General features: G+C 46.2%; 1 protein-coding gene across 1 annotated transcript; it reads left to right on the plus strand.

Moving 5' to 3' along the window:
* The first annotated feature begins 1,204 nt into the window (after positions 1-1,204).
* REELD1 (reeler domain containing 1) lies at positions 1,205-15,061 on the plus strand. The gene is made up of 6 exons (XM_090034721.1): positions 1,205-1,424; positions 2,850-3,072; positions 4,585-4,757; positions 7,040-7,379; positions 8,131-8,194; positions 14,444-15,061. The coding sequence occupies exons 1-6, from the start codon at positions 1,205-1,207 to the stop codon at positions 15,059-15,061; spliced, it is 1,638 nt and encodes a 545-aa protein (XP_089890847.1).
* The last annotated feature ends 215 nt before the right edge of the window (positions 15,062-15,276 follow it).

Below are 15,276 nucleotides of genomic sequence, written 5' to 3' on the forward strand. Positions count from 1 at the left end.
TGATGCTAGCAAAATAGGTACGTATTTCGGCTTCAGATGTTAGTTTCAAATACCATACCTCTTACGTTTCACAGTTAACAAATGCAGTTTTATTAAAAGATGAAAATCTGAAAAATATTTTCTGACCTTGGTTAGCAGAGATGTTTTGGAATCGGATGCAGCCCGTGTCTCCAGGGCCTTTGAAGAACCACTATGACTTATTCTGAGGGCTGCAAATGTTCTCTCCCCTGCCCACTCCCGTGTGGCAGCATGCCCACCTATAGACTGTCCCTACTTAGCAGTGCAGAATCAGCTGCTATATGGAAAGTTTCAGGGGGCAGATATGACAGTTTCCATGGAGCAGTTCTACTGTATTCTGTAGGCCAGGGCTGTCCAGCTGGTGGCCTGCAGGTTGCATGCAGCCCGGCCCTCCTTATTGCTCTGACTGCTACAGAAGCTAGGTCTTCAGGCTTATCCCTTCTCTCTCCAGGGTCTGGGCCAGGGCAGGGCAGCTGGGTGTAGTCCAGCTTGGGGAGAGTTAAGGAGGTGATGGGGTTGGGGACCTGCCTGTCTGTGTAGTGCAGTGATGGGGGGCTGCCTGCCTACATACAGGGGGAGAGGGTCCATCCACCTGCGTTGTTCCAGGGGAGATTGCAGCCAAGGAAATGCCCTGGGTGGGGTGAGGGGAGGGAATTGTGGCCCTGGCTGGTCACAAGGGTCACTGGTCCTTGTTGGTCACTCCCGTGACTAAGTTTGACAGCCCTGCCTTAGATTATATGGGATAAGGATTTTCCTCTTCCCCATATCTTACGTACTGCCCAATGACAGAGGCAGGATAATAGTTGTTGGCTTTGGCATGCTGTATGGCTTTGTAAGCACTCGCACAGACCTTGCCACTTACACTAATGGCAAATGGGATACTTCCGAGGGATGACTTCCCAGTGACTTCACTCTCAGGAAAGCGTAAGAAAGAAGTCCTCTGGGGAGCCTTTTTACCAGCCTCCACTGTTTACTTCTCAACGTGTGTCTTTTTGTGCGGTATCATAAAGGGCTTCGTGGGCCACGGAGAAAGTGGGCTTTTCTTCCTCTCTTTCACTTCAGAGTTGTTAGGAATTACTACTCTAGATGTAATTCAAGGTGGCATGTCTGCTGATTTGTATCTACCTAGAAGTTATTGCTTTGAACTTAACCTAGAATATAATGCCTGATGTTTTAATAACACAAGATGGAAGATGGAATGGGCGTCCAGACAGTTCTCGTTGGATGGGCATGCACAACCCTGTGCTTGGTTTCGTACACTGCTGCCTTCTCCCACGGTGCGAGCCTTTCTGCCTGTGCTGACATGACACCCAAACATATCAGAGCCCAGCTTCAGAACCCCAGGAATAACTACATCGCCATCCACACCAACATGTCCTCCTACTTTCCAGGTGATAAGGTACCAGGTAAGGGACAACCACTGACTTCATAGAAGGTTTGTGAAAATTCACCAGGGCGCTTGCAGATCCACCCTGTTGCAGCTTGCAGCCACAGATTCAGATCGGTGCTGTCCTGATCCTGAATTCTCTACAACCTAGCACAAAAATTTTCTGGACAGCACTCTTGACTCATAAGGCAATTATTTAAGAAGAAACATTCACGTGCATAAAAAATACATAATTGCTAATCTCAGGTATGTTGTTCATCTTTCTGAGCAATGAGAAGTGGAGTAACTCGCGCATGGCATTGCTATGAGTGAATTGTACCTTTTTCCACTCAAAGACTAAATATAAACATGGAGAGCAACCTTTCCGTACAAGTATGTAAAACGTGCATTTTCTCCCTATTCTCTCAGGCTGACAGGATTGCATTTGGCTCTCCATTATATTAAGTACATTCATTAAGACTTATCTCCAGCTTTTCAGTGTGTTACAGATAGTGGGCCTGGGTGTATAAGCCCAATGAACACAGTTGGGCCCGTGGACCGGATGATCTGTAAGAACAGAATGTAACTACCATATTTACTCATACCATGCACACCTTGTTCTCAAAATACGTCCTTCAGAGTTGGTGTGTATTTTAAACAGGGAAGCTGATTTTTCTGCCTGGAATAAAAGCATGGAGCTGCCACAACAAGGTTTCTGCTCTTCTTCCTGCCCCCAACCCCAAGCTGGCAATGTCGAGGGAGGGCTGGAGTGCAGTCTTCAGTAGCGGCTACAGTTTTAACCCTTTCACAGCCACTGCAGAAATGGCAGGAATTATTAGCTGAGCAGCCAAGAGCTGTTGCCAATTAGGCAGCAATGGAGAGAAGATGAAAACTGTGGCTTTTGCCTGAGCAGGAAAGGATTTAGTGAGTGAGCTGAGGATTAGGCTCTGTCCCTGTTCCTTATGGCCTGACCTTTAGAAAAAAAATTCTTCATTTTGCTTTCCCAAAACAAGATGCACATCTTATTTATGTGGTATGTGAGAGACGACTATTTAAAAAAATGCAGTTAAGGAAAAACCTGACCAGTTGGCATAATCCACTCTGCTCACCCACGTATGCATTCACATTTAAAGTGATAGCTCTTAAACAGCACATGCTCTTTGCAGACAGACGTGGAGTATAAGGATGTATTTTGTTGATGAACCCTATTTTTTCTCGTATAAACAAATTAGCAGTTTGTCATAAAAAATGACATGAGCATTTTCATGCAACTTTAAAAAAAAAAAAAGATTAAAAACCAAAGTCTCTTCCTGTATTTTGAATGCTTAGGACAGAAATATGAAAGCAAAATAGGCGGGTAGTTTCCACAGGGGTTCACCAATGCTGCAGCCATTAACTCTTTGGCAACTAAAGTGCAAGTGGATTCCTCGATAAACTGCTCTTTATATCACATCTTGTGTTGCAGTGACAGTGAGGAGCACTCGAGATTTCATGGGCTTTTTGCTCCAAGCTCGCAGGGTGTCTAATGATCAAATTGCTGGCACTTTTGTTGTAATTCCTCCTGGCTCCAAACTGCTGACGTGTTTTGAAGATGGTGATACTGTTACCCACTCTGACAAGTCACTGAAGAGAAACTTGTCTTTTGTGTGGAAGGCACCAGACCACCCCATTGGAGACATCAAATTTTTGTAAGAATATACGGTTATTACTCAGAATTCAAACTTTATGAGGAAAGTCCACTGATGTTGGGGTTGTTTTGATTGGTTTCTTTTTTTTTTTCTCCACCAAGTTCACTGTGCTTTGATATTTCTTTAGCTCAGAGCAGTGAAATGTTCACCAAACAATGGGGCAGTTCTTCAGCTGGGGGAAGTCAATGAAACTTTGATAACTTTACCCCGGTAAGAATCTGCGTCCTTGAAATGACCTAGTCTGCCGTCTCCTACAAATATACTAATTGGCAGATGAGAAGGACAACCCAAACATGTCAGAAATTGATTAATATATTCATTAGTTATAAGGTCAGAGACACGACCACTGTGATCCCCTAGCTCAGGGGTGGGCAAAATGTGGCCCGCGGGCTGGATGTGGCCTGCCAGGCCATTCTATCCGGCCCATGGGGCCCCCCCAAAATTAAGAAAATTAATATTAATCTGCCCCTGGCTGCCTGTCATGTGGCCCTTGATGGCTTGCCAAAACTCAGTAAATGGCCCTCCCCCCGAAATAATTGCCTGCCCCTGATATAATGGGAACAGTCAGACAAACCTGCCTCTATGAGCTTAAACAGATATTGCATTTTCCTGGGGAAAGGCCTTTTATCCTGAGATGCTATATGAGTGCTAACACTTCCTGCTCCTCCTGCCCATTCCTCTCTGTGATGCTCTGTACATTTGTAAATGAATCCCCAGTTATTCAACTGAATTATGAGCCATTCCAGGGGCAAACCTGCCAGGCTATGTTCTCTCACTGGCCACCTACTGGCAGGGGGCAGCAATGGAGCTTGGAAGGGCTGCATGTGTAAATGGCTGGTCCCCTCCTATTTTGATCTGGGTTAAAACATAACACAATCAGGACTGCCTCAAATGAGTCTGTTTACTGCCTATGTGGCACAATCTGCCCTGCCCCACTGCTAATCCTCTTAGAAAAGTTGTATTTATTTGTCTTTAGTTGCCACCCTGCCCATGGATGAGAGGAGAAGAATTAGTAACATTTTGCACTGATGGTGCCCCTCATGCCCCTGCTTTACATGTGGAAAGCTAAAGAGTGTTTGGATATTATGCCTGGTAGTCGTGCATGAGGATCATTCCTGGAGTTTTTAAGAACAGGTTAGACAAACCAGGGTGACTTAGATCCTCAAGTAGGGAGTTGAAGTCGTTGACCTCCTGAAGTTACTTCCAGTCCTGCTTTTCCATGATCTACGTTTCAAATAGAAAAAGTCATTTTTCAAAAAAAAGTTTCCCCACATTTTCCCCCACCCCAGTGATAAACATCTCTTCACACTGATGTCTGTCTTATAGTTTCTAGTGCATTTTTGCATTCAATATAAAAAGTGTCAGGGGCTAATCCTTTAATTTTTTGGCTGAATTTGGGGTTTTTCTACATGAAAATAAATCCTTTAGATTTCAGCTAGATGTTGCAATATTTTATTAATGGTATTAAGCGACTAAATTCTTGCATAACAACCTATGTTGATTTGTTTTCAGTTTGTCCGTAGTCCAATCATATTTTGTTTACTGGGCAAGGATTGAATCTGCTCTTATTCGTCACCAAATACAAAATCAAACAACCTCTAATAGTAGCAAGGAAGCCAGTATTATAACACCAACCCCGCTGCAGAAACCTACTGATCCACAAATAGCAGACACAGAAGATAAAGGTATGCATTTCTTTGCAGATAGCTTTTCTAGTAGAATATTTTTAGAGGAGGTTCCCTCTTTCCTCTAACTCAAGTGATATAGAATATGGTTGTTAATTTATATAAATTCTTGTTGCTGGTGGGGTCTGATCCTGTAAGAAGCCCCATGAAGAGAGGGCATTTAGAACCAGGCATGGCCCAGGCCTTCAACTTGAATGAAAGTACTGATAACTGATGTGCAGTTTAAGCAGTGTTGCCAACTCCCCATTCTTTGAAAAGTTAGGTTAAGAGGCAGGGATGGGCAATTATTTGGGACAGTGGGCCACAAAGGGAGTTCTGATGAGCTGTTGCAGGCTGGGTCAGCATCCTTCCTCCTCTTCATGCAACAACTTGCCAAAACTCCCTAAGTGGGATGGGGCCATGGGCTGGTGGGGAGTGGTGTTCAGGAGTGGGGTGGGCAGCAAAGGCCAGGATCACAGGGCAGTGACTGCACTGGGCCAGGGCCCAGGGCAAAGCTGCAATCTGCTGCCTGCGTGTCCCTGTGACTGGCATGGGTTCTGTGGGCAGAGGAGTGCAGGGAGCAGATCGCGGGTGTGCCCTAGGCCCCAGCCCATGCTGTCATCATCCCAAGAACACAGCCTTGGGGTGTGTGGGGAGGGGAGAAGCATGTGTGTGGGGAGGTGGGGTAGGCTGCCTGGGAACTAGGTCCTGGGAGCTGGCTGCGGGTGAGGGGGGGCAGGGGCACAGGCAGCAGAGATCACCCGGGTGGTGTGGTCCACAGCTACCCCCATGGTGCTCTGCATGGGGCTGAGCCCTGCCTGCGCCCACCCAAGGCAGCCCATGCTGTGCTCCCATCCATGCTTGCCAGCTGGCCGTGGCCAACATGCACAGTTTACTGGCAGGGTTGGTCCCTTTGCAGCTGCAGCTGCCTGGGTACTACTCAGCCCCCTTGCCTCCAGTGGCTCCTCCTCCTGTTCCTGCCCCAGTGTGCGGGGCTCGGCTCCAGCTCCGGCTCCAGGTCCCAGCTGCCTTCCACCTACTCAGCTGCCTGCAGGTGGCTACTCATCGTGCCAGGTGGGCAGAGTAGGTGGAAGGCGTCTAGGGGCTGGAGCTGGAGCCCCACACACTGGGGCAGGAGCCACCCAGCTGCAGCTTCCTCCCCACCCAGAGCAGTGCAGCAGGGGCAGGAGTGGGAGGAGGAGCCACCATTGGAGATGAGGGGAGCCGGGCACCACCTAGGCAGCTGCAGCTGCACTGGGAGCAGCCCTGCTAGAAGCTCTGCACGTGGGCTGGGGCCAGGGCCCGTAGGTGCAGGCAGGAGTGCAGTGCTGGCTGCCCTGGGTGGGCTCAGCCCCATGCGGAGTATTGTTGGGGTAGCTGCACTCAGTTGCTGGGCTGGATCCAGCCCACCAGCAGTGTTTTGCCCACCTCTGTTATAAGGTGACACCCTGTCCTGCCTCCTGGCTAACTCCATAGATTTCATAGACATTTGGGCTGGAAGGGACCTCAGAAGACCTTTGAGTCCAGCCCTCTACCCCAGGGGCAGGAAGTCAGCAAGATAAACATCCAAATGTCTCTTGAAGGTGTCCAAAGTAGGTGCTTGAACCACCTCCAGCGGCAGTCTATTCCAAACCTTGGGGGCTCGGACAGTAAAGAAGTTCTTCCTTATGTCCAGCCTGAAACGGTCTTGCAGGACCTTTCCATCCCTTGGGGTGCTCTGGCGAACAGGCATTCCCCCAGAACTTGTCACCATGTAATCACTGGCTTCCTCTATCCAGTGTTTTGCCTAAAGCCCCAGTTCCTGAAGAGAAGTCATTGCAGTTAGCAATGCTATTTCATTAAAAGGATATGTCTGGCTTTTTCTGTGCAACTGTATATTTTCTCTCAGTCTGAAGTAAGTCTGAAGTAAGCAGAGCTTTTGGATGGAAATATAAAAAGGGGTGGAACAGGGACCCATTTACCTTTTGCTTTTTCAGTCTCAGTCTAAGGTCAGTGAAGTGAAGAACGATGAACCTGGATTGCATTTTAAAATAAGCATTTAAAAAACATATTTGCCATAGAACCATGATTGGATTTTCTTTCCTGGATATATAAATTAATACAGCCCCTGCCTTCCCATAATTAATTCTCCAGCTTCTATGGATTACCTTGATTTCTATTTTAGATAAGTGCTATACAAATAAAATGTAATACTGTTTTGCTGCTCATTTTTTTTTTTTTTAAAAAGGATTTTATAAATCAGGGTGGAAAAAAACTACAGGTAGAAACATACTTTTTTCCTGCTTTGTTTTGTGTCTTATAAGGTTCCACTTCTCTCCAGACTGTCACCAGTTTTACCCTGTATGCAAAATTTGTGCCTGGCAGAGTGACTAGGATGGCAGTGACAAAAATACTGGAGACTGTTTTTGGAGGCAAACAAGATGCAGAACTTCTTGGTAATGACAGGCAACTGTCCGAGCCTCCTATGGAGTCAGCTGCCTTGAGCGTCAGCCACAGCCATGGAGGAAGACAAGTCAACAGAAGCAAAACTTTTGAGGTTCAGGGACTGGAACCATCACTTGAGCTGCAAGAGCTAGACATGGCAAATGCCCTGAGAAGTTTCATTTTACAGGATTATACCTCCAGCCACATCACACATGATGGGTACTGTGTGAATATTGGCTATAATATATTCAATGTGGGTACAATTACTTTTCAAAACGCTATGGAAGGAGTAAGTTAGTACCAATTTCTCTATGAAATAAGCAGCGTCTTTGGTGAGAGCTGTGCCTTCCTGGTAGGCACTTGGATCTTGGGGTTTGGAAAATGATTCAAATCCTTCTAGGGTTGTGTGTGATATAAAGTGACAATGGGCCATTATTTAACCACAACTCAGAAAGAGGTACACAGACACCAGGGCTATAAGTATAACCTAAATACTTAGAGTGTTTAGATCAACATGAGTGAAAATACAATGAAACGGATCAGCTAAATTTCACAAGTTGGTTATTTTCATCAGTTTTTAGATGAAACTATCTGAAGAAACTATATTTGGCAGGTATGTTCTTCCATCACTGGGGAGATGGGAAAAGAGAATTAACTGATCACAAAATGATGGCTTTTGGAGGCCTACTCTTATTTAAACATGTTTTACAGCATTGGGCCCAGTAGGCATGCATGCAGCCTTTGTGTGTCAGGATGTATGCGCAGGCACCTTTCAAAATATATGGCACCGAATGTCCTCCATTACCTTATGTGTATTGGATGGAAGTACACTTGATTGTGAGCTTGTTCTTTGTGGGACTCACTCAGCAACATAAGCATGGGTGCCAGGATGCTATTCTAGTGTCCCATATTATAGACTGTGATTTGCACAGATAGATAAAGTATTAAACTTCATTTTTCCATATTTTAGAACACAAAGCATCTCAAGTGCAGCTACAGCACAGCCGTGTTTGACATGTGATGAAGATGTACAGGTAAGAATTATGTGGGGATTTTTTTCCCTATAAAAATAGGAAATTGTTGGGAGCAGGTGAAAGTTTAGCAGAACATGCCAATGTCTTTCTTTTCCATTGCAGCAGTATATGTTCGGTACGTGCTTTCTATCACTAAAACTCTTTTAACACCGTTACTGAGAGTTTTCAATATTTTTATTGTATCAAGCTTTTGTATTTCAGCTTTTGAGGTGCACACTTTGATTGCTCTAGGTTGAACTGCAGGAAAAGAAAAGGTCTAAAATAACATAGAAATGAAATGCTTTTAACGAGTGACAACTTGAGATGTTATTGGGCTGGATGTTAGCAGTTTGTTACAGTGGAAGACTGGGAACTGTCTTTCCCTTTGGTATACTGACCCTATTTCTACCCCTGAAGAGCTGATAGATGTTGGATATTAAACCTGACAGACATCTAGGGCTCACTGTTGTCTGCTCTGAGGCTCAGGCAGTTGTATTCTTTGCGGGGAAATTTCACAAATAGATGTGGGAGAAGTGAGCCTTACCCAAAGCCCCAGGCCAAGCATTTCTGCAGCAATGACAAGAAATACAGATATTGATGCACATTTAGCTGTCCTACACAATGCCAATACTTGCATCTTCATTAAATGCTGCTTCTCTCAGTGTCCTTTTTATTACAGCAATGGATGGGTTAACACACTTATTTTCCCCATTTAGTCTTACTTGAGCCATGTGTAAATGTCTTTAAAATAGCCACTGCTTTGTACATGCTGATTTTGCATGGTCCCTGTCAATGGACATATGTAGCAAAATGCTGTGCAAGCACTATTACTTTGAAATAGTGTGATTATATGACTGTTTTCATGAACGTGTCTGAAAATGCAATGCGTTTTAGCAGGTGCAGATGCCCGGGAAGCCTGCATTTCTGAATGTCCAAACGCAGCTTGCTTTTAGTTTAGGAAGTGAAATGTCCCACATCTTATTTCCAGCTGGAATACCAGGCTCTTAAGGCAGAGATGCTCGACCTCCAGCCCACAGCCCAGATCCCACCTGCAGAGCTGTGTCATCCTGCCTGTGGGGTTCCCCCCATGTCTAGAAATTTGGTGGTAGGCAAGTGGTGGCAGCATTAACTGCTGCTCCCCTGCTGCCAAATTTCTGTACCTGGGAGGAGTTGCTCCATGGTTGAATCTGGGTGCCGGTGGGTTGGGCTGTGTGTGCATAGCCAGATCCAGCATGTGGGGCTGGGCTGGTGGGCAGCTGCATTTGGCACTTGGGGCTGGGTGGGATTACATCCAACAACTGACCCTATAAGCTGAATCTGTGCAGGATCTGGGTCACAGACCAATCCCATGCCACTCCTCTGGCTTATGGGGCTGGAAGGTTGGGTACCGATGGTCCAAAGCATATTATGCAGTTTCTATCATATTTAAGCGTAAGAGTGTTGCTGTTCCAGGGGAGACAGCCTGAAATCCTCTGTAGCCCATCTTAGGTATGCACGCATAGGTATAGTGTCTGATTCTGCTTTCACTCACCCTTGTGTATATCAGGACCGACTTCATTGATGTCAAAGCAGTTAGACCAATGCAAAGTCACTATGGGTGAGATGGGACTCAGCCCATTGTGTTGAGAGTCTCTGCCTATATCTTTCATAGAATCATGGAGAAGTAGGCCTGGAAAGGACCTCCAAAGTTCATCTAGTCCAAACGCCTACCTGAGGCAGGATCATTCTATCAAACCATCCTATACAATCCATAATCTAAACTCTACATAAGACCTCAACCTGACAACATAGACCTGCTACAGGTAAAGCAGAGGAACTGTCGTAGCCCATGTCTCACTTCTATGCAATGTTGTCAATATATGCTCAAGACATTGCAGGTAGAGGCCCATGTACTCCGTTACAGAGGAAAGCAAATCCCCCTACGGTCCATACTAATCTGACCATAGGTTACAATTCCTTCCTGACCCCAAATATAGTGACTGGTCTGAACCTGAGCAGAGGAGCAGGACCCTCTAATTGGGAACCTCCAGCTTTGGTCCCAGCAGGAGCACTGGCATACCCCAGTTCAAGTCCTCAGGGTTGGCTGTAGCCAACACCTAGTGCCTCTGGGAGGGTGTAAAACAACTTTGCCTGTTCCTACTTTTACTTGGCATCTGGGACAGGCCTAAGCCATTTATGAAACTGGCCACAGGTACAGTACAGAGGGAGCACCTGAGCTGCAGTTTATTTCAGGAGCAGTGTCCTCCTTTGGTCACGAAGTTTCATAGATTTCATAGACATTAGAGGTGGAAGAGACCTTGTAAGATCATTGGATCCAGCCCCCTGCCCAAGAGCAGAAGTTATGAGTGTCCAATGTTTCTTAAAAGTGTCCAGAGTAGATGCTTGCACCACCTCTGGGGGGGAGTCTGTTCCAGGCCTTGGGGGCTCAGACAGCAAAGAAGTTTTTCCTTATATCCAGCCTAAAATGGTCTTGCAGGAGTTTGTGATTGTTGGACCTTGTCCTCCCTTGGGGTGCTCTGGCGTTCCCCCAGATCCTGATGCACACCCCTGATGTACTTATAGGCTGCCACCAAGTCACCCCTGAGCCTGCGCTTCTCCAGGCTGAAGAATCCCATAGCTGCCAGTCAGATGCTGCAGTGGAGCCTAAAGGCTGCTTTGTTTCCTCCCTGCTGTGCTTTGGAGAAGGCAGCATATGCATAGCAGGGCAGGGACCTGGTTCTACAAACAGTCCCTGCCCCACTTCCATCTTTCATACATGACAACACACAGAGGTGAAGGGGACACTTGTATGCCAAATACTGTGGGATATAGGGGAGATGAAGGTGGAGGCAGAGGTCCACTGGAGGGTTGATTAAAGTAGGCAAGTTGAGGCTGTTGGCTGTACTATCAGGTGCTAGACATAGAGATGGTCCTGAGGGTGATGGCTGAATTGAGAAGACTGGAGCAGTTTTGGGTGGTAGCAGAGGCTGAAGTGATAAACTGATAGCATTGGACAGAGAGATGTGAACTAGGAAAAGGAAACCAGAGGAGTCTGAGGAGGGAGAAGTCCTGGAAAAAGTAACTTTATGGGGTCCCTGGAGGCCTGAAGCAATGAACTGGAAGGAGGCACTATGGAGGTGCAAATGCGAGCTAGGGAAAGAAGGCAGCAATGAAGGAGTGAGGAACTGGAAGGAAAAAGACTGGTGAATGGTGAGGTTGAGGTAGAGAAATTAATTAGGGGGACTGACAGGAACTAGGGGGTGCATCCCTGTGATTGGGAATGTACATTTCCCCAGGGACAAACAGGAGCGGCACAATATCTGCCACTGCTGCTTGTCCCTGGGGAATGCTTGTGCATGTGCACTCTGGTGTGCAGCATGTGGCCCTGGGTGGGGTAGGGGAGGCTGGCGCCAGCACTTGGACTAGTCTCAGCAGCCTTTCCAGTGGTCCTGGGGGCTTTGGGGGCTTCAGCTGCAGCAATCTGGCAGTGGGGAGCCTGGCTGGCAGCTGGAGTGTGGCTCCGGCCACTCAGCCATGCTGCTGCCACTTGTGCCATCCTGCTTTTTTTTAGGCATGGATTTTTTTGACAGCTCTCATAGTGCAAATTAGCAGCTTGAGAAATGCCTGCATGTGCATACTACACATGTGCACTCATTTGGATGTGCCCAGGGAAAGCAGCAGGTGATGGAGTGGATGTAGGTGAGAGACATGGGGGATGGAGAACTCTTATGGTCAGAGGGAAACCACAGTGCTGAGAACAGGGGAACAAGAGAGGCAAATAAACAGGGGATGCCATGAAAAGAAGGAAAGGCGGAGACAGGAAAGGACAAATGAAAAATATTCAGGAGAATCATGAAAGAAAGGAGGAAACGGGAAAGAGGAGAGAATAAGTGCAATAGAGAGGATGGGAAGAAACTATGTAACATGCCCTTGGGCAAAGAGGATGGACAAGCAAACTGAGGGAGAGGCAAGGACAAACTACTTTCCAATGAATAGAGAGAGCCAGAAGGAAAGGGGGACGGGGAAAGAAGAGAAAAAAAACTATCTGATCCATCAAGGAGGACTTGAACAAGTCCAAAATAGGAGAGAAAGAAACAGTGAAGAGATGGAGGAGGCATCTATAAAAAGATGTTTTAAAGTTAGTAAATACCTTCATTCCATGTAATTCCCTAATATGTCCTGGTTTCCTGGAAATTTGGGAGGAAGAACTCTTCCAGTTACCTGTACCATACTAAGATTGCTATCGGGTGACTTCAGATTTTTCATTTTAACCATTTACATTCTTTTATTTCTGTCCTGTGTGTTACAACGACATTCACTGATATTGGTCATGCACTCAAATCTTGGTACACAACTCCCTAAATTCCTACCTCTTCTTTGCACGCCTGCCAGCCTTTCTTCCCAGTGAACTTTGCAAACACCCACTAATGACAGTGAAGGGTGAGAGCTTCTCTACTGCAATTGCTGGATGTGTTAAAGAGCCTGTCAGGTTGTACAAGCAGCACAGAAGTCAGCCGGATTCAAACTCCAGTGAAAAATTCCCATAGACTGCAGGGGATTTTGGATCTGTCACCAGGTGCATAATGGGAAGATGATAATTGAATGGCGAGCTTGAATTATTTCTTGCAAAACTGTTAGATTGCCAGTCTTGGATTAAGATCTGTAGTGAAGTTTTGACTAAAGGGTAACATAGGATCTGTCTAAAGGGTAACATAGGATCTGTCATTCTGGGACTGAAAAAATAATGTTCTGTTCTCTGCAACAAGCCTGGCTTGAGAAATGAATGGGAATTAGCAATAATAGTAATTCACATGGAACAGCACGGTTCAGCATTTGCAAGCTGCAGCTTTCAAATGGACTGTACAGAGTGGGAAACCAAAGCAATATTGTGGTAATAGCAGAGTTTAGAAGCCCAGCACTTATGTGGGGCTCTGTTGTTAGGACACTTAAAACTCAAGCCACTGATATTTACAGGTGTAATGGGATGGGATCCCCAATCCCAATAATCACATGTCCTGCAATACCACACATGTATGGCAGGATGCATGATTTTGGGACTGGGGATCAGGTTCCAAATTCCCCTTACTTGCCAGTGCAAGAGAAACCTGGGACCAGCAAGCTGAAAGCCTGACAACTAGCTCTTTGTTGGCTGTTACTATGGACTGCACTTGGTTCCTCGGTTGTGCTGCCCCTTGGGGCCTCTGATATTCTCTTCTCAGCTGCCCAGTGAGCCATTTCAAGAGGCAAGCTGGAGGCCTGTGGTTTGGTGGTTAAAGCCATTTTCTGGGAAACTTCCTGAGATATTGGTTCAAAAGCCCACTGGGTGAATGGGACCTAGAACCTGGGTCTTCTGTTCTCTGGGCAAATACCATCACCACACAAGGCTGTTGGGCTAAAAGGTAGAAGCTGCCACCTCCTTTTCCACCCCTGTAACTTGCACGGCATCTACAATCTGCATAAACAGCTCAGTGACAGCACATTAGACTATCATTAGTTTAAAAACAACTCTTTCACCAGACAAAGCCGTAACAATTAAGCTACTGGGAAAAAGGTGGGCAGCACTCCAGTTTTGAGCTTACTTCAATGCTTTTGAAGTTTGATGAGTTTATTTTCTGCCTGCTGGTGGAGGCCTCCCTGGGGACTGAGATGAAATGTATGTAGGAGGCCTCTCAGTCACACTCTGAATCCCAATAGGGCTTAGGCAGGAGTTGGGCGCTGTCAAGTGCCTGAGCACTTCTGTGCTTCAGCTGGATTGCCTCTGAGCATGAGCTGAAGCTCTAGCATAGGTACTGAGAGGACACTGCAGTTCAAAGTGGAGATGCTTGATAAGTTTTGTGATGGCATGGTTCAGAGTCCTTTCCAAAGAGCAATTTAAATTTAGGCACTTGAACTCTCAAAATGGGACTGAGGAACCACTCTGAATTTGGCCCATTGTATCAAATGTAGCAGTTGCAATTCCTTCTTTATACAGAGACTGGCATCTCAACACGGGGTTGTGGGACAGGGGCAGGAAGGAGAGCTAACTCCCTGTACCCAAGCAATGTGCTTTGCTGTGTCCCAGTGGGACCAAATCAAAGCCAGCTCAGGCATCCCTGAAGATAAATCGCTCAAGAGTTGCTAACAATGAGACCTTGTGTCCTTTAGCTGTTGTTTGAATCCACCAACTCACTTCACAAATGTCGCTGGACAAACACTGGAGGACTTATGGTACTTCCCAGGCTAGGGTAGGTTTGAACTGGTGACAGCTGCTATTTTGTCCATATCAAATATTTTTCCTGTTTTGGTTTCTAGGAGGATGCTGGGAACCTAGCTACCACACAACCTGTGTTGCATATTACAACTTCCCTCTCTGCTTGGAGCTGGACCACTGACCCCATGGCAGTCACTGGTAGCATGTTACAACCTAAAGATGACTTGGATGCCTCCAGCAGCTTATCATCAGCTTCTAGGCAGATGGTGGAAAGAAAGTCAGTGGCACAAGAAACTTTAGCAAACTTCTTGCCCCATTCAGAAGATGCAGAGTCTAGAGAGGAGGACGACAACATAGGGGAGATTGCTAGAAATCCACTTCCGTTGGTGACAAGGCCAGTACCTAAAGCTGCTGTTCCTGGGAAAGGAGAGCACCCTACCAGAGGGACACAGCTTGTAGCAGCCCAACTTGGCATTCTCCTGGGTTGTACAGCTGCCCTTGGCATGGCCCTTGCTGCTGGGCTGCGTTGCATCCACTCCCAATATTGTCACAAGCGGACAGAAGTGTCCTTCAGTGAACCCGACAACAATGTCATCACGGTGAGAGAGAATGGGGAGATGATGCACTTCAGGAAGATACGGGAAAACAGCTTTGTGCTGGTCCAGGCAGAGTACAATTGGATCAGCCCATCTGGCAGTGGGAAAAAATCTGTCATCTAAGTACCTACAAATTAGCAAAGTTAAAGCAGTGCTGTATAGATTAGATAGGGTGGATGGTAAAAATTTAATCAGAATGCCTACCATGATTGCAGGAAGCTGTAGAGTAGCTCCTAATATATAACTATCCAGGTTAATAGACTGAGAAATGAAAATATATGCATGTTCTGATCATAATGCACATATATCTAACTCAATTACAGATGTTATGAAAAATA

This window comes from Crocodylus siamensis, chromosome 2, assembly GCF_052110815.1.
Source record: "Crocodylus siamensis isolate JL-2025a chromosome 2, ASM5211081v1, whole genome shotgun sequence".
In the NCBI taxonomy this organism is placed as follows: domain Eukaryota; kingdom Metazoa; phylum Chordata; order Crocodylia; family Crocodylidae; genus Crocodylus; species Crocodylus siamensis.